This window comes from Mytilus californianus, unplaced genomic scaffold (assembly GCF_021869535.1).
Source record: "Mytilus californianus isolate M0D057914Y unplaced genomic scaffold, xbMytCali1.0.p SCAF_42, whole genome shotgun sequence".
Taxonomy (NCBI): domain Eukaryota; kingdom Metazoa; phylum Mollusca; class Bivalvia; order Mytilida; family Mytilidae; genus Mytilus; species Mytilus californianus.
In genome coordinates this window covers 193,781-214,886 of record NW_026262693.1, presented here as the reverse complement: position 1 = coordinate 214,886, position 21,106 = coordinate 193,781, and the positions used below count along the sequence as shown (strand labels likewise).

Here is a 21,106-nt window from a genome sequence, read left to right as displayed (position 1 = left end):
AACTAATACATGTAAACTAAGCAAAAGTTTCTAAGTCGATAGACAATGACTGAGGGGGCGGGGCCAAATATTCTCCATGGTAATGAGATGTGCTAATGCTTATACAACTGAATACCAATTAACATTTGCCTACCCTAAATGTTTCCCCTTGAACTGACCTAATCACAAACTAATACATGTTAACTTAGCAAAATTCTCAAAGTCAATAGACCATGACTAAGGGAGCCAAATAATCTCCATGGAAATAAGATATGCCAATGCTTATACAACTGCATACCAAATATCATTGACCTACCACTAGTGGTTCCCCATAAACTGACCTAATCACAAACTAATACATGTAAAATAAGCAAAAGTTTCAAAGTCAATAGACCATGACTGAGGGGGCAGGGCCAAATAATCTCCATGGAAATGAGATGTGCCAATGCTAATACAACTGCATACCAAATATGATTGACCTACCACTTGTGGTTCGCCATAAACTAGACCTAATCACAAACTAATACATTGTTGACGACGCCGCCGCCGCCGACGCCGGAAACAGCATACCTATGTCTCGCTTTTTGACTCCGTCAAGGCGAGACAAAAAATGAAATAGTGTGTTTTAAATATTTATCGCAGTTGTTAATCATAGTTGTGCATTTGTTTTTTAATCATATTATCTACGTACAATATATATGCTGACTTAATTTGAATTTCTCAAAGATTTACCTTATTTTGAACGTTGTCGTGTTGTTTAAAGACTTCAATGTTGAATATTAAACTTGTCAGGTACAACTATAGAATGTTTTGCTTGATATAAACTTAATGCATCATGTTAATCTATAACACCCGGAACTTATTTAACATTTAGTAAAAAAATTAGTTCCGGAACAAATTTTACAGTGCTGGAACATATTTTCTTAAAATATATATTCCGGGTAAAAATTTTCTGTGATATAAATTCCGATGGAACATATTTCCTATGAAATAAGTTCCAGCGGAACAAATGTCACGCCGGAACATTTTTTTTGTTACAAAAAATAATCTTAATAGCAAAAAATAATTCAGATATTACTTGGAACTATGAGCAGGGTCAGGAACAAACTTCTAATGTTTGTTTTGAGGTTTATTGACTATTTATACTAGACATGCTAAATGAGAGAAAGAGAAATAAAAGAAAATTATAAATTTAAAAGACGAAAATACTGTTGGCACTTTAAAAGATTATTCTTAATTGTATGTTTTCTACAAGAATTGTAAAAACAAGTATAAACATACATATACTATGATCATAAAACAAAAAGACATTTATATGTCAACATACAAACGGTCTCCCACAAAAGATTATGTCAATCCAGTATGTCAAGCTTTTAAGGGTAAGTATGATAAGGGCCTTATTCGTCATCCAACATTAAATGGTATAGTAAATAAATATGAAGATATGTACAAGTAAAACAATAACAAAAGATACAGTATCAAGCTGTATGCTTGATTAAGTTTTGGTCAAATTTGTTGATTCTCTTATGTTGATGGCCTCATAGTGAACTTAAAGTAGCTTTGCAGAACTTATCACCTTCTTTATAACCAACGACGTCTATTATGATTTGAAAAAAAATGGCGGCGAAACTACTTTGTTTTCAGGCGCTTACAATAGGTCTTATATAACAAATTACCCGTCTCACGACTCTGAGTATTTTTCATCAAAAAATAAAATCAAGAAGTCCAATAAAACCAAATAATCTGAAAAAAGAAACATTTAATTGTTAAGGATACTCATTATTCAAATATAGAAAAAGAGGCGTGGGGCATTCCACATTGCAGTCCAACTACAATGAAAAGACAAAATCTTCATCGACAACAAAAATAACCATACATATATGTGAAGCTTAACATTTTAAGGATCATTTTTGAAAAGATGTGAGATACCGTTGGAAATATATTAATTGTGTTCTTATATGTTTAAATTTTACTACGTTTCACTCTCTACCAGGCATGGGGCGAATTACATTGCAATGTAATGCATTATATTACAATTACTTTGACCAAACCATGCATTATATTACAATTACAATTACATGCATTTATCAAAGTAATGCATTATATTACAATTACTTTTGCAAAGTAATGCCTTGAATTACACATTACATTTGAAAATTTTATTAGTGAATAGAAAAATTAAACATTTTGAAAAACAACTACAAGTCATAAAAGATTCTAGCATATGCAGTAACTGTTCCATGAATTGAATATAAGTATACATGTAAAAAGTCTATTTAATTTGACTTTTACAATTTTTAATTATTTTAACTTAATGTTGACTTTACTTTTATAGATATATTTTTTGTTGCATGTTTTTCTTTAAATTTTAAACGAAATATTTAATTACTGTGAATTACTTCCCTAATTATAAAATAAACATAGACCTTAATTAAAATTAACATATTCTTAATTAATCAAGAAATCTTAAATTTGGTTTAGTTAAAACTCCAACAATATGTTAAAGATGTAGTATGTGAAAAAAGTAATGACATGTAATGCCATGTAATGCATGAAATTACACAACTTTTTGCTAAAGTAATGCATTATATTACAATTACATGTAATGCACAAATTGCTGCATTACACATTACATGCAATTACTTGGAAAAATGTAATGCATTACCATGCATTACAATTACAAATTTGCATTACCCCATGCCTGCTCTCTACACTTTTCGATGCCTATTATGAACGAAAAACTTTCAGGTGGAAGCGGCCATACTTTTCTAACACAAATAAACAAGCAAACAACCAAAGAAAAAGCCAACGAACAACTCCGATATCTGTTTGAAAAAAAATAATCGATTAAGACATTACCCCCAATTTCCAGTTTTAATACTTTCCCCCCAAAAAAATTGGTAAATCTAAAAAAAGGTATAAGCCTTTTATAATTTTTGTTATCTACTACAATTTACATACAATTTTGAACGAATTGAACTACAAAGAGAAAACATTTTCCACTTTCATCAGCTATGAGACGGCTAGCTTTTTAGAAAAGCTATTACTTGTTCAGTTTATAAGAATTCATATTTGAAAGGGTTATTTGCATGAGTATAGATCAATTGCTTTTCTTTCATCCAAGCCATGCATATACTCAGAGGACAAAAAGGATAAAAAAACTTGAACACAAGTACAGTATAAGTAAACTTTTTGAAAATAAAATAGTTCCCTACTTTACCATCTTACTATTTTATGACGTATTAGGACCTAAATTAAATAAAAAATTTTGCAAAGTTTTAAAATATCCAGTTACCTTTAAAGAATAATGATAAGATCCGAAATAAGGTAACTTTAAACTGTGAAGGAAAACATGTATATATGATGAATCGTTCTAAACCCCAACCCTTTTACATAAGTCTTATAAAATAACCTTCTCATTATAAATTCTGATGTACGTATAGCACCTTTAACTAACAATTATAAGAAAGTTTAATGTAAGACCACTTAAATTCTAAATTCTTATTTGTAAATATATCCAGTTCTTACTTAACTTATTCTTACACTTCAGCACATTATGAATATTATTTCTAAAATTTTATGATGACAATCCGATGAATTAGTTATAATATTAATTATTTAGTAATTATTATTGCCTAAATTCAGTCATCTGTACATAATTAAATGTTTCCTTATGTTCTAAGGTGTATATAGTTGCTACAATTATACCCTATTGGTAGTGCTCCACAATTAATGGAGGAATATACAAGAAACTGAACTGAACTGAACTGATTAATCGTAGAGAGATGTACCTAAATTTATGGTACATAGTTAACAGAAAAAAGTTTCATTCTCAGTTTTATTTCAACTGTATTAATTTTAAAGACATGTCACATCCAAACGAAGTCTACGTATATGCACATGTATACGTCTTGTCTTGTCTATAGTCGGGAAATTTTCAATTCAATTCATTTCATTTGAAAACGTTAAAAATAATATAGATCTTATTCATTGCAAAACGTGACGTCCTTTTTGGATAAAACCCCTGTTTCATCTACGAGGAAAGTCCTATAATATAAGAATGCATATATAGGTGTGGTTGAACATTGATAGTAAAAAAAGGAAAATCTGGCATCAATAGAGCGCATAATAAATTAAAAAATAATTTCCGAAATAAATGTATATAAAATATGTGTGTGACTATTGAAAGTGTATCCACATATTTACAAGACACTGTCGCTTTTTTCACTCGTTCTTGTCCAGTAACACCGTGTATCATCGGTACAGCGGATATAGGTACTAACCAAGCGGACGTGATCGATTTTTCTTCTGACACGGTAAGAAAGTCTTTGTTTTGTTTACATAATATCAATGTGTACCTCAATCTAAACATAATTGTTGTTTTAAGAAATGATTTGGTCGTAAGTTGATGATTAGAGAAGTCTCATTATTTTCCTAAAACAAGAACGCTTACTAAAACATGTGCAAATACTTGTCAACACTCTAAAAAATGTGTTTAGAGCCTAAACACTTTCCTAAACACATTTATGAAACCGATTTTTGACATGTTTTAAATCTAAACATGTTTAATATTTAATGTGCTAACAGCCTAAACGTGTCAAGCTATAAAGTGCTTAGACTGTAAACATGTTTAGCTGTAAAGCGTTTAGACTAGAAACACGTTTAGCTAAAAAGTGCTTAGACTGTAAACATGTTTAGCTGTGAATTGTTGTATCTGGAAACATGTTTAGCTGAGAAGTGTTTTGTCTGGAAACACGTTTAGCTGTGAAGTGTTTTGAATGTAAACATGTTTAGACCATAAAGGGTCGTGAAGAAACATGTTTATCATAATATTGTGAGAAGCCGTTACTTCATTAGGCCCCAATGAAACTAATGTTTCGGAAGGCTTGACTGTAAAACGTATGATAGCTCTCAATAAAACAGGTTTTCATACCATCACAAAAAGGAGCCAATGCATCAAACTAAGAAACTGGAATTTCCATATCAAATTGAATGGCACCAATACCTTTTCAATCTCAAATTTATATGATATGAATGCCGTATTCGGCCTAAATGTGTTGTAATTCTAAACGTGTTTAGGAAAGTGTCTAAATATTGAAAGTGCTTAGAATTTAAACACGTTTAGCTTTATATACTTGACAAAGTAGCTAAACATGTTTAGCACAGCAACATGTTTATTGAAAAGTGCTGAGAGCCAAAACATGTTTATTGCGAAGTGCTGAGAGCCAAAACATGTTTATTTTTTTATGTTTAGAAATTAAACACTTTCCTAAGCACATAAGTCTTGCAACACGTTTAAATTCTAAGCACAATTTTTACAGTGAAAGAAGCCTTGGCGCTCGTCTCATCCGATATGATTCTATATTCAATATTACAACTCTTTTTCTGATAGAAGGCTATGCACTGTGTGTACGTAATAAGTATAGCTGTTTCAATAATTGGCATTGAAATCTTTCATACATATGTTATTTTTCGATATTTTATTCCGAAAAGAAGCGTTGTGTACAGTGTATAGCTGACCACATAAATCCTTCTGTACGGTGCATAGTTAAATGAATGTACGGTATATAGCTTTTCACCCTTCGAAGTACCTATTAAGCTGTATCCGCTGTACCGATGAGTGAGTAATAAATTCCTCAAACGAGTTTGAATTGGGAAATAAAATCTGAAGAAGGAATTTGTCATCAACATTTTAATAAGGCAATATTTGGTTTTGAATGAAGCCCGTTCTTATCTGTATTTGTTGCCGTACTTATCAAAATACGATTTTCAAATAATCAAACTCAAACAGTAAAGTTTTGTTTCTCCTTAAAATCGTTCTTCTCCAGTATTACCATGATTACAAGCCTGAACGAATTTCAATGAGAAAATAAATTCTGAATAATGAATTTGACTCCATTTTTCTGTCAGTTTTCTGTCCCAATCAAGACCGACCCCCCTTTCACAAACGGGCTAAAATAATGCGTACATTGAACTCCCGTCATTTATCATATTTGGTTTTTTTTCTTAACATTTTCAGGTAGTAAGATTTGGTTTTAAATCGAGCTCATGAGAAATTATGAACTTTTTGGTCTTACAGAAAACATGTTATTTCATATCAATTTAATGTTGATTTTGCAAGACTCATAATCAAGAACAGCGAGAAAAACTATTTCGCAGACTGTTGAAAGATACTCAGTCCGTTCTTACAACGAATAAGTCCTTATGCACAGATGTTAAATAAAAATAAAACAAAAACTTGCCCATAAGCCAAACCAAAGAAAGAAACCAATAAAAGCACGTACTCTACCAAGATATTAGACTTATCAAAACAAAACAAAAAACACTTTGTATGTTTATATTAAATAAAATATGATATTCGTTTATTTAATTGATGTTGGAAAGGAGAAAAAATTCACGAAGAAAAACAAAAACGAACTGATAATAGACAAACTATAAAACAATATCAATTGCTATTTCTTTTACTTTATAACTGCAGAACGTATAATAACAAAATTAATTTAGCTGACTATTACACATAAACTGTATAAAAATACATTAAATGGGACTTTTGAGGTTTTTTTCTCCATTATCGTTAAAGTCAATACACAAAGTATTTAATTACATAAATCAATTTCGAAAAAACTTTAAAATTTTGCATTATTAAATTTTTATAAAAAACACTGTTTTGATAACATAATATTCATTGTTGGCCAACAATAGCAACAACGTCCTTTTGATGATCAATTCATTATAAAAAAAAACCAACTAAACTCTCTAAACTAAACTATGTGGACAGTGGGTCATCGCACACAGGTTTGTTTAACAAGACAGCCGATTGGATAAATGTGATAGATTGTCACGCCTACATTAAACTGTTGTCCAATCAAATGCAGAAACCTGTCAATAAAAAGGTTATTGCAAGCGTGGATAAGTTAGAGATTTGATTGTGTATTCGATATTTGAACAAAAAGTTAGATAATCACTATTCGTTTAGAATTAAATTGCGAAGAAAGTGTTCGTGTAACAACCCTCCCCTTTTCCCGTTTTCGCCTTATTTTTACACTTTCTTTTTTAACAGAAAAGTATTAAATATGAGCGTACTGCAAGTTTCTGAATTTTACAAGCATTCTATATAGCGACTTGTGATTTCCGGGAACGTCATATTTTCAAGATTTCACAGACCTCTGAAAAAGTTAGAACATACAAGTTTCATCTACCATTTGCAGAAAAAACAATACCAAATTATATTTGTAAATTGGAAGAGGTTAAGAATTATAGTTTAATATCCGTACTAAAAATCGTCTGAAATATAACAAAACATATTTCTCTCTGCCTGAATGCAATCGAAAGCAAATTTTCATTTTATTCTTCATCTATTTGCAAAAGACGAAGAATTCTCCTTAAAACTGTAAATTATTAAACAGGCATACTAACTTTAAAGGATAAAATACAAGTTTGTACTACCATCCAAGGAAATAAGTGTTCCTTAAAGTAACTAATCCTTAATTCACAACCGTCAAAACTCAGGACTCATTTTTGATATTTACCTGAGAGATCATAAAGGACATACATCTACCAAGAACTTATTATAACCAAAATGGCAAAAATGAAACAATATCTATTTTTTTTTTGGTAGACGAGTAGCAAATTGAATAAGGAAATGTTATTGAAAGAGAATTAAGATATATGATAATTTTTCCAAGCAAAGTGGCAAAAACATGCATATATAGAGTTACGTAGGTGCAAAACAAAACTATATATTAATAGTCAATTTCGACTATTTAATAAAGGATTATAGGTCGAACACGACACACGATTCTTGATTTCCAATGTACATGATTTAAAACCGTGTTTTTTCTTCTACAGATTGCATTTTGAAGAACACATGCTTGGCCATGATCGTTGAATGTTCAGCGTACAATATTGCATAATATTCAGGATGATTTCAACGAAAAGCAAACGAAAAAGATTTATTTTTTTAAATCCGAGCATTCCTTAAATTCAACATTTAAAACCGTTTTGTTTTACGCAAAACATATAAAATTGAGAATGACTGATGTACTTTTTATTCTCTCTAACACTTAGGATTGGTAGTCCCGACAGCTTTCTCTCCATTAGTAAGGGAGGTCCTGGGTAAGGGAGGTCCTATTCTTAACAGTAAGCGAACACTGAAAAGTCACAGGACAAAAAGTCACAGGACAGGAAGTGACAATTGTTTAAGTATGTAAGAGAAATATCTTGAAAAATTACTTTGTATTACATATATTCTTTTTACAGTTTATGAAATTGTTCATTAGCCTTAGTAAATGAAGATTTATTAAATTTTAATCATGCAAATGATATAATATTTCTTAGCACCATGAAGCTGTTTAGGTACCAATCCACTTTGATAGTTTGTTTACTAAACAATTATTTGTTCATTTAATACATTTGTTTACAGAGTTGGTTTATATATACAATAGTTCAAGATACATACAAAATATATTTTTTTAAATAAGTATTTTCTCTTTTTCAAAGAAAATAGTCTCAGAAACTGAATTGTGACCTTTCGTCTGTGACCTTTTGTCCACAAGCACGCATTATTTATTAGTAAAGTTGGAACAAAGGTCAATTTGGCTCTGATTTACAACAATTGTTCTCTTGTTAACATGACCTTTTTTGTCGACACGCGCTCGCCGTATCAGGCTAGAACAAACAATTGTAACGTAATGAATTGCATTTGATCCTAGTCCTAAGTTTAATTTTTGGTTGAATCATTTGAACATCTAAGTGATCATCGATGTGTAATATTTGACACTGGACATTATTTTAGGAGCGATGCAATACAAATAATGTATTTCTATCAATCATTTACTTCAGTTAAAGACTCTTGAATGTAACAATATGGTACAAATCGATTTGATTTACTGAATTGCATATTTCTTTTTATCGAAATGAAAATATTATAAACTGCTCCCGGTTAATATAAATAAGAAGATGTGGTATGTGTGCCAAATAATCATCTCCATCCAAGTTACAAAGTATAAAACAATTATAGATTAAAAATACGGCCTCAACACGGAGCTTTGGCTCACACCGAACAGCAAGCTATAAGGGTCCCCAAAATGACTAATGTAAAACAATTCAAAATGGAAAAACAAAGGTATAATCTATAAGTACAGTCATTTCGCTACGTTATTCTATAGCTTTTTGGTCAATTTCGAAAAAGCAAGTAAGCATCTCACTGTTTTTTAAATGAGAAGTAACGCTGGTGTTATAAAAAAAATCTGATACGAAACAGAAATATAAACCGTACACAAGATTTAAACAATCGTTGTTTGATATTTTTCTATATGATTTATTCTTGTATTAGTTCTTGCTAAAAAAAACTTGATGATAAAAAAAAATCAAGAGAGGTATCGAAATCGGTCTTTATAGGTACCTAATGGTAAATATAAACTGTCAACTAAATTCTTAAAATATTCTTTATTCTTGTTGCATTTTTTTTGAAAAAATAATGTTTTATTTGTCAATGTAATAATTTTACCCGGTAAATCCTTATATAAGATAAAACATGGAACTTTATTCATTTTACGTCCATAGATAAAACATCATAAGCGTTGCATGGGTAATTATTTAGATAGTTTATGACAACCCGTTTCGGTTGACTGCTTAGATAATCCGTTTATTGAAATGTAAATAACTTTCACCAAGCAACTGTCATCTGTATAATATTTAAAAATTTAAAGTAAATTAGATACTTAGAATATATTTTTCTTGACAAATTTTATATGGATCAGAACTATTATTTTACATTAGAAACAAAAAATGTTTAAGAAAATTTCAGAACATCTTTGGGATATATCACTTATCATTATATCTTTACGGGCGGAATGAATAAATACAGGACTACTTTATGCCAGAAAGCACGACTGCAAAGTTTTAATGACTACAACTAACACATTTCCCGGTTAAGACAATTAATCTTTTCTTATATAACCAATTAAATGTTAAAAATTCTATCGGGAAAAAATGAATTGTACGTTTGCATACTTTATTTAATGAAATAGATATACAGTATTACATTAAAAGACCACAAAAGAATATCCTCCTAGCTATGCATATTTTATTTATAAAGGGGAGTAACCCCTGATAAACACAGATAAAGTGTCGCTCGTTTTATTTAAAATATTTAAAATCTTAACACGACTGAACACGATCTTACAGCAACTAAACAGATTTTTTACCTTTGGTCTTATTTTATCTGAACGTGATCTAATCAAGTCTTATTTGAACGCTAGAAGAATCTGTCTTGTTTATCTTGACCCGACTGATCTGACTGAACACGATATATCGGAACAGAGTCTGAAAGTCTAAACCGGTCTTAACGTTTTTCCCTAGCAGTAAATCAAGGCGATTAAGACTTGATCAGACCAAACAACAAGTTATACTGAAAAAAAACTTAGGTGTTACGGTTTAACCGTCCCTGGCTTAATTGTGCACATAATAGACCATTGTAAGGTGATTTTTTTTTCTGACGAGTCTTTGTTTAGCAAATTTTATTCAGTTACTCCTTCATCCTGGTGTTATTTTTTGTTCATCGTACGTTGCAAAATTCCTATATTGCGTGAAAATCCAAGTTTGACACTTGTCGTTCCTTGCAGTGTTATGGTCCTTGATGTGCACACATTGAGGCGAAACGCCATCTAAGTCCCATGGTAGCTTTGATTAATATTACATAAAAAGAATAAAAAACTCAAAATAAAGGATCCTGAAACGGGTCTTTCGTATTATGCGTCAAGCGTGCGTACCTTTCGTCAAATTGTAAAAAAGCTTTATTAATAGGACTTCAGGATCAGGTAAGAAACTGTGGAAGAATAAATGATGTATAAATGTTTTCTTTACTGAGTTGTGTTAATTCATGCAAGCGGATAAGTTGAAATAAAAAATGTAAATGCAATTCTTAAGTACAGAAGTAAGGTAAAAACGACTAACTTAGCATTTTTTTTTATTATTTTCACCTGTTTCTAAGGTCATTTTAAGTTTATTGCATGTGTACAATAAAAAGATTTTTGTATGCTATATACTTAATTATAAACAAATTATAGTAAAGAGCTCAAAGATATATTGTATCTTTTTTATTTAAAAAATATTGCCAAAACAACTGACTTTTGATAGGTGCAAATACTTTTGGACCTTGAAGATGCATATCAATAAATTTCATTGAAAACAAATCCCAATAAAGATAAGTGATTGGTCTGCTTAAAGCATTTATTTACATCTCTGCCCCCAGCAGTCTTTTGGGAAAAAAAATAAAAATGGATAACGACTTTATCGAGAAGAAAAGTCGAGTCGAGTCCAAGTGTGTTTTGAGTCCGCTGCTTTGTCCTTTAAATGTATAAAGCACAAACTTATATGTCATCTCGCTTCAAATTCTTTAAGTTTTATATTTTAAAAGTATATATATATATAGATGTAATGATAATCTAAATGCGCATGACAAAAACTATATGTTTTGGTCATGTGAATAATCTTTATGATTCACCACAACAGAGTATGTGTATTTGAAAAAAACAAAATATTCTTATGCTTCTAATTATCGTAGTACAATTTTAGGATAGTAATTGTCCTATTCATGAAAATGTTCTATAAAATAGGGTTCGCTGACATCCTCTTAATTTCGCCAAATACCCTTGACGACAGACTCTACTTCTGGATCTTGAAAGAGCATAACTTCTGTCAATTTTTTAAGGTTGTCTGTTGCTATAAGCCTTTAATGTCGGAACATTTCTAGTCTGCCCTTTCACGAAATATTTTTCTAGATTTGTTTTAGTGTTTTGATGAACTTTCAATAATTGGCCATGGCAACAAATCAGACGCTCATTTTAAGTAGTAAACAGGCATAATACTAGGTATCAAATGGTGCTTATTAGTTAGAAGAAACAATAATCTTCTCCAAATAAAGCTTTCAATTAGGGCTCGTAATGATGTAATGTGAATAAACTCAACTATTTTTCAAGAGCTGTCATGATTGCGCTTCACCTATAAAATGGCTTCCGTTTCCTTGATTTGAAAATCAGATAAATAAAAAATAACTAAAAATGACCTACGTAATGGTCAGTGTGATATAGTGTAGAAAATGGAACATTACTTTATTTAGTGCCGATTTTTCTTTCTTCATATATACACATATTACCTTATATAATTCATGTTCCAAATTTAACGATACGTGTATCTTGAAGAAATACTTATAATATGACAATTTGATTGAATTTGGGGCTTTGTGTAACATTTTCAGGTGTGGATATATACAAATATGAATATCGTTTTGATCAGCTGCATCTTGGGTTTCGTTAGTTTGCACAATTAGTACGAAAAGAAACGTGCTAAAAGAAAGATATATATATGTGGAGATTGCAAGATTAGTCACCCTTTGCACATCAATATTTGTATTTCTATGCATGGAACAAACGGAATGGTACATGCCAAAATGCCAGTATCTGGTTTTATAAATGTTGTTTATAATATCAGGACCCGGTTGTGTTAAGTTTTAAAACTACTAGAGTTAATGCAAGCAACATTTTCGGTTGACAGAAATTCAATATATTTAATAAAAATCAAACTTCATTTTCAGGGTCAATTCTGCATGCAAGTATATTTATTTTCATTTTCTTGCTCAATTAAGTTCCAAACTTTTGTGGTCAAGATCTTTATTTTCGAAGGATCAAAGGAAAGATTAATCAACCCCACATTCACCAAGTAAGAGTGGAATACTTCCTTGGGCGTTCTTCAATTTTCAAGGCTGTACATCATCCAAGCTATAACACTAAATTTTACAAACTTTATATTGAAAAACTTATAGTGAGCTTTAAGGTAAAGAACCACTAATTGGGACCCGGCTAAAAACAACATACAAATAGTAGTTAACAAAATAGTTCCTACACATAACTGTAAATAAGTCAAATATTTGAGCTATTTTGGTATCAATTGAAATCTTACTGACTTTGAATCACTGTAGAACCCATGTTGAAAGTGTCTTTTGAATAATAAAAAAAAATATGAATTTAAGATGGGAGGGCATTTTTGCCTGTTGCTCAGATCAGGAGTACCTGTTTTGTACCAAAAAAAACTTCGGAAACCCGTTTGCTCTGGAATGCAATTAAAGGTATATTCAATTTTTCAGTACAAGCCAGGAAAAGGTATAGATTTGATATGAATAGGACTATCTCTCTCTCTCTCTCTCTTTTAAAACTTGACAAAATAGCTATGAATGCTTGAAATTTTAAAATTTAACTTAAAAAGCAATGGGACTGCATTTGTGGTTTCATTAAAATCAAATTGCATTACAATCTTCATTTGTTTGCATTTCGCAGTTAAAATATTTTTTTCATACAATGCAAACTTATTTTTTTAAGCAGGAATTCAAGTGTTTACGGATTCAAATAAATGATAAGTAATCCCCTCGCATAAATTGTTGTTCAACGTGCCTTGAAGCTCCTGTTAGCAGTTACATTTCATACATTTTGTACCTGTATGCATTATTCTCAGAATAATAAAATTGAGAATGGAAATGGGGAATATGTCAAAGATACAACAACCCGACCAGAGAGCAGATAACAGCCGAAAGCCACCAATGGGTCTTCAACGCAGCGAGAAAATCCCGCACCCGGAGGTAGTCCTCAGCTGGCCCCTAAATAAAATTGTGTACTGGTTCAGTGAAAATGGACGTCACACTAAACTCCAAAACATATAAAGGAACTAAAATTAAAAAAACAAACAAGACTAACAAAGGCCAGAGGCTCCTGACTTGGGACAGGCGCAAAAATGCGGCGGGGTTAAACATGGTTTGTGAGATCTCAACCCTCCCCCTATACATCTAGACAATGTAGAATAAAGAATCACATAGCAATACAAACAGTAAAACTCAGTTTAAAAGAAGTCTGAGTCCGATGTCAGAATAGGTAACAAAAGAAACTAAGCAAAATGACAATGATACATAAATTATCAAAGGACTACTAGCAGTTACTGACATGCCAGCTTCAGACCTCAATTAAACTGATTGAAAGATTATGTCTTCATCATATGAAAATCAGGTACAATTCCTCCCGTTAGGGGTTTAGTATCATACCACCATAAAATATATGAGAAGAACATAACCCGTATCATGCCAACAACTGGTTTTAGAATAAATGTGTTTATTTCCGATGCAAAGACCCTATGAGTGAATCAATATTAATACCAAAATATGCAATCCTTAATGATCTGACAACTATATCCCTTCCGAATAAGTCTGTTTTAAAGGTTTGGTTAGCTTTTGATGTGAATGCCGACATTTTTGTGCTATGTAAAGAATATTACCATAAAATATTGGATGTGAAATACCTGAACGTATAAGATGTCTGCATGTTGATTTATATATACGAATGATGTCCTTGTACCGATGATAAAATTTAGTAAATGTTTTGACTAGTTTGTGATATCAAAAACTCTGGTGTTATAATTTTTCAGTAATACAGAGATTTCTTTCGTTGAAATCAAATACGTTGTTACATACACGAGCGAATCGAACAAGTTGGGATATATAAACACAATAAGATGGTGACAAGGGAACGTCACCATCTAAAAATGGATAATTAACAATAGGAAATGAAAAATCATCTCTTTTATCATAAATTTTGGTATTTAGCTTCCCGTTAAATATATAGATATCAAGATCCAGGAAAGGGCAGTGTTCATTGTTAGTATTAGCTTTATTTAAAGTCAGTTCGGCAGGATAAATCTCTTTAGTGTACATACTGAAGTCGTCATTATTGAGAGCCCAATAACCATCTTAATATCTAAAACTGTTATTAAATGTTTGAATCAGATGTTGTTTCGATGGGTCTTTGCTGATTTGAGTCATGAATTGAAACTAATAACAATACAGAAACAGGTCCGCAATAAGTGGTGCACAGTTAGTTCCCATGGGAATTCCGATAACCTGACGATATACGGAATCTCCATAGCGAACAAAAATGTTATCTAGTAAAAATCAAGGGCAGTTATAGTATCAAAGCAGGTCCAATTGACATAGTTCTTTTGTTTGTTGTTACTAAAAAATGACCTAAAAGAGTTCGAACATATATATTCGCATTCCGACTTTTTAAATGCCCATTTAATCAGGTGTGTGAATTTTTTTCTTAATAAGATTAATGCATACAAGTCGGGCTTACGGTGACCTATAGATGTTAATTTCTGTGTCATTTGGTCTCTCGTGGAGAGTTGTCTCATTGGCAACCTTACCACATCCTCTTATTTTTATATTGCTAACTCTTATAGGAAAAATCAACATATATCATTGTGTCTTTGGTATCTGGAAGGGTCCGCCAGGTGAACAGTAATTAATAATATGCACACAACGACCAATTATGATTAACTATAGTATGTCTTCATTCTGAATCCATGTTATCTTTATTTCAATGACTGCGTGCAAGTTACTCTATTGTTAATTGTAAATGTTTGGGAATAAAAATCTATCTAAGAGGATATAGGTCCTGGTTAAGTAATTTCTTTAGTGGATTGCGGAGATAATTTCAGAACCCAGTGCTTGTTTTGTGCTAAATACAACACTGTTATACAGAATGCAAGCTAGTAACATTAACCAGTTTTAACCAGTTTTAACTAGTATCAACCAGGTTTGCGTTATAAATTGAAAGAATCAACAGCTGAATAAACATAATAGTTGTTAATAGGATTTGTAATAATATGTAATCGCCTTAAAAACATTAAAGACACATCCTATACAAAGCTTTTTGCAAAAAATATGTGTGTTGTTGTAATATCAAACATTGCATACCAGTATGAACAACACATGTTGCTTTCATGACTGTAAAATCTCATCTAAGACACCGGCCTTATAATTGGTACGCCAGACGAGCGTCGGCGCTCAAATCAAAACAGTTGGAAGGTCAAATCATATGTCAACGGGAATTTTAAAACAGCAATTTATAAATTAAGTCAGTACTGAAGCATTGACTAAAGGAGCTGATGATATCCTTGGGGGACTAACAGTCCACCAGTAGTAGTATCGACACAGTGCTAGTAAATGAATATATAAACAATATAAACTTCGTGCGTCCGACGCTCTTTTTTTTATTTATCTTACTTAGGAATGCTCAAACCAAATCATTTGAAAGCCTGGGATGTATCAATAAACAGAAACGTTAGAAGTAATATGACCAAAAGGGGCCTTAAACGAATAGCAAAATTAATATCAGGTCAACTTCGACTGAGGGAATTGGAACAAAACTTTCTTTTATTATTTGTCACCGGGGAATTTAAGAATGGTATATGCAATAAATGCATTACATCAAGATTAATGTTATGATACGAAACGTATAAGACTGATCTTTGCAAAAAGACCCACGAATCCAGGACTTTAAAATTACCTACAACATCGTGTCTTCATTTTCAGATAGTAATAATTGTTTTACCCTAGACCTGTGGAACAACGTTTTAAGTGGTGTTTTTTGCAATATTAAATATTTGTTTGTGTTGAAAAATATTCATTCGTTGACTTTTTTAACACGTCAAAACGTTTACAGAAAAGAACAAAATGACATTTGAATTTATGACTGGAAACTTGGTGTTGGAGTACCATATTTAATCCCTCGTGCGTAAGGGACCGTTCAATATTTATCAGATGGATGGGGCGGGGCAAGCACTTTTTTGGTGTGAATATTTGGATGGGCAAGATCTTTTTTTAATATGTATAGTGGATGGGCCAGAACTTCTTTTATAGGAAAAAAATTTTGCTATAAATTATGTCGGTGTGTAGGAAATTTCTTTTGCAGGCACACAAAACATAATAAAAACAAAAATAACAATTTTAATATGATTTTAATGTACTTTAGAAATAATTAAATCATGTAACATGAAAAACACAACATTTTAGAAATAATTAAATCATGCAACATGAAAACACAACATTTTAAAACTTTGATCAACCAACAATTTTCAAATGAATGGAGTTATCTCCCATGTATTAAAGCTTGTAAAATTGTACCTGTTTAATATATTCAGTATATTATCATAGCTTCTGATCAATGCTTAAGAATATAAAATAACTGTAGAAATAGATTTGCATACTGACTTATATTTACTAATTTAAAAATGACAGTATAACTTCAAGAGGACATGTATGTAAAAAAAAAGTAAATTATTTGTTCTACTTAAAATAATACCAGAGGCTGTCCTCTATTACCTGTTTCAATGATAGTTTATTTTATCGTATGGATGATATTCTATACTAATTTTAAAGACATGAATGCCAACGTTAAAAATGTTAATAATGTAATACAAATAGACAGGAAATACGAAAAAAGATTTGAAAAACATTGATAAACAAAATTTTAATCTGCAAACCGAGTCCCTGTGTTTCATAACGATTGACTTGGACAGTATTTCGCTTATATAAAAAGTAGGATACCATAAAAAAAAGTATTTTAGAGTGTACGAATATCGCCTAAGTTTATTTGCACATTTGTATTTACAGAGTGAAATGGCTGACTGCAGGATCTCAAAAGTTTTGTGGTACGCGCAAATTTCTTGTTTGTTATCTTTTCTAGGTGAACTTGGTCAAGCAGTTCTTGTAGATTTGAGTTTATTCTCAAACCAAGAAAGAAAGCAATATGAAGAATCCCAAAACAAGCATGGATATAATGTCTTCGTAAGCGATCTGATCTCTTTTCACAGAAGTTTACCACGTGATACGGTTTACAAAAGGTAATTACTTTAGAATGTCATGCCCACTGACCATGTATTTAGAATATATCTACTCTATAGGCCCCTTTCCACGTGTTCGCTTTTAACCAATGATTTTTACGGAAGTTTAAAGTCGGTAAGATAATGTCGTCTACAACACTTATGATGATTTGAACGAAGAAAAGGGATACTAGTAGAATTATATATTTTGCAGATATTTGGTAGTTTCTGTATAAATAAGACACATCGTTTTAGATTTAGGACAATTAAGAGCTAGAATAATGGTTTAAACACCTGTCTATGGTTGTACATTGCATGCTAGCCTATAGCTTTATGTTAACACATGCTTTACCATATTTCAATAGTTGGATTCGACCCGGAACTTGTTAATTATTGGAAATATTAATTATGTGGAAAACAAAAGGACCTAGAATGGTGTAATTTTGAATCAACACCATTGTCCTATATTATTAGTTACATATAAAGTTAAATTCTCTGATTCGTCGTTTTTACGTCATGCCGGCTAACAAATTGAACCTCGTTACTTTAGTAATCTAGATATCATGACTTTTTAATTCCACAAAATGACACAAGGCATTCTTTACATGTAATTTTATCTTTTAGGTGCACAAAGTCATATGACAATTTTGAACTTCCGCCTGTTAGCGTTATTATACCTTTTCGAGATGAAAGTTGGAGCGTTCTACTAAGAACTGTACACAGTATACTAGATAGAACGCCATCATACCTACTGAGAGAAATCATTCTTGTAGACGATGGTTCAAAAAAGGGTGTGTCTTTATCTATATCTTTGTCCAGAATAAATAGTTCAGAAACTGATAAAAAGTAAAATAACAAAAATACCGAACTCCAAGGAAAATTCAAAACGGAGTCCCTTATCAAATGGCAAAATCAAAAGCTCAAATACACCAAACAAATTGAAAACAACTGTCATATTGCTGACTTGGAACAGTCGAACATCGACTAGTCGAAGTCGAAGGGACCGGCCAAAACTGTTCGACTTATCCGAGGTTCGAGTCATCCGAGTTCACAAGTTACATCTGACATTTCCCACTTCAATATTGTAATTCATATTATAAACCATGTATTTTCAGGCGGAACACGTGTTTTATTTTTGCCTTTGCCTTAGCATCGATAGAACAAGTTTTATTAAACAATATTTCATATGAAAATGAGACAGAATAGAGTACACAACGTGTATAAAAATATATAATTCGGAAGAACTTGCGGAACGAAACAAATCGTTGTAGATGTATGTTTTGAACTATGTCGCTATCTGATAAGGTCGAGTTTTAATCTTTTCATATAATCTAACTGTTATCAGTTTTATTATAATCTCAACTTTTCTTTCATCTTTTATTGATTTTTTTTTTTCATTTTGGTCAAGTTATTCGTTCGGAAATTTTCTCATGTCAAATGTGTTCCACAACCAACACGTTCTACATGGTCAATTATCAAAGGCGTCAACAAACAAAAAAATTTGACTTGCCAATCAGATTTTCATACAAACAAATGGGTACATCGAGAATATATTAAGGAAATAAAAGAAATTCCCGCACCCGGAGGCGTCCTTCAGCTTGCCCCTAAACAATTATATATACTAGTTCAGTGATAATGAACGCCATACTAAACTCCAAATTGTACACAAGAAAGTAAAATTAAAAATAATACAAGACTAACAAAGGCTAGAGGCTCCTGACTTGGGACACGCGCAAAAATGCGGCGGGGTTAAACATTTTTATGAGATCTCAACCCTCCCCCTATACCTCTAGCCAATGTAGAAAAGTAAACGCATAACAATACGCACATTAAAATTCAGTTCAAGAGAAGTCCGAGTCTGATGTCAGAAGATGTAACCAAAGAAAATAAACAAAATGACAATAATACATAAATAACAACAGACTACTAGCAGTTAACTGACATGCCAGCTCCAGACTTCAATTAATCTGATTGAAAGATTATTTCTTCATCATATGAATATCAGGCACAATCCTTCCCGTTAGGGGTTTAGTATCATATCATCATAACATATATGAGAAGAACATAACCCGTGTCATGCCAACAACTGATTTTTAAATAAATGTGTTTAGTGCCGATGCAAAGACCCTATAAGTGAATCAATATTAACGCCAAAATATGCAATCTTTAATGACCTGACAACAGTATCGTAACTATATCCCTTCTTAATAAGTCTATTTAAAGGTTTTGTTAGCTTCAGAGGTGAATACTGACATTTTTGTGCTTTATAAAGAATATTTCCATAAAAAATTGGATGTGAAATACCTGAACGTATAAGAAGTCTGCATGTTGAGCTATATTTACGAATGATGTCCTTATACCGATGATAACATTTAGTAAATGTTTTGACTAGTTTGTGATATCAAAAACAATACAAAAAAAGGTCCGCAATAAGTGGTGCACAGTTAGTCCCCATTGGAATTCCGATAACCTGACGATATACGGAATTTCCAAAGCGAACAAAAATGTTATCTAGTAAAAATTCAAGGGCATATATAGTATCAAAGCATGTCCAATTGACATAGTTTTTTTGTTTATTGCTACTAAAAAATGACCTAAAAGAGTTTGAACATATATATTCACATTCTGACTTTTTAAATGCCCATTTAATTAGGTGTGTGAATTTTTTCTTAATGAGAATGTGAGGCAATGTGGTATATAGGGTAGAAAAATCAAAACTTTGAACAGATTCAAAATCACCAATATATGCATGTAATTTATCAAGTACTTCCAACGAGTTATTGACACTCCAAAAGTAATTAATTCCACTATTTTCGAAGGCCTTATTTGAACAATTTATTATCAGGTTTTTGATTGTACCAAGTGTACTGGTAAGAAGAATAGACAATTTAGTAGTGGAAAAATGGCTTGAAGACGAAATGAATCTATATTTGTAAGGTGTTTTGTGTAGCTTCGGAAGCCAATACATAGTTGGGACTTTCATTGTATTTGGTTCTGCTTGTAAAGCGGTAGCTAAAAGTTTATGTTTGTTACAGATGTCGTTTTCTGAAAATGGAGTCAGTTGGAATGTTGGTGAATTGGTGATTTCTTTTTTCAGAACCTCAATGTAAAATTTACGTCAAACAATAATAATATTATTAGCAGCTTTATCGGCCGGGACAAAAACAAATTCCTTGGCTAGTTCTTTTAGTTTATGTTTGATACGAGAAATAGGTTTATTGTGGTTATTGTTAAGAGTAAAATGTTCTTTAAAATGTTGAATACGTATATCAACTATGTTCATTACTGAATTAAAAAAAGAGTCCAAAGATTTTTACATGTTTTCTTTTCCTTCTATTTTCTTTTACTTCGATTGTCAGTTTTCCTATCGAAGTTCGGTGGTTTTCCCCGGGCACTCCGGCTTCCTCCACCAATAAAAACTGAC

General features: G+C 31.5%; 1 protein-coding gene across 1 annotated transcript in view; it reads left to right on the top strand.

Annotated features, from left to right (window-relative positions):
• The window catches only part of LOC127699841 (polypeptide N-acetylgalactosaminyltransferase 5-like), a 67,944-nt gene that overhangs the window by 32,725 nt on the left and 14,113 nt on the right, over positions 1 to 21,106 (top strand). The window contains exons 2-3 of the mRNA XM_052203218.1: positions 17,547 to 17,703; positions 18,307 to 18,473. Coding sequence (XP_052059178.1) covers positions 17,547 to 17,703; positions 18,307 to 18,473 — 324 coding nt within the window. The remainder of the gene's footprint in view (positions 1 to 17,546; positions 17,704 to 18,306; positions 18,474 to 21,106) is intronic.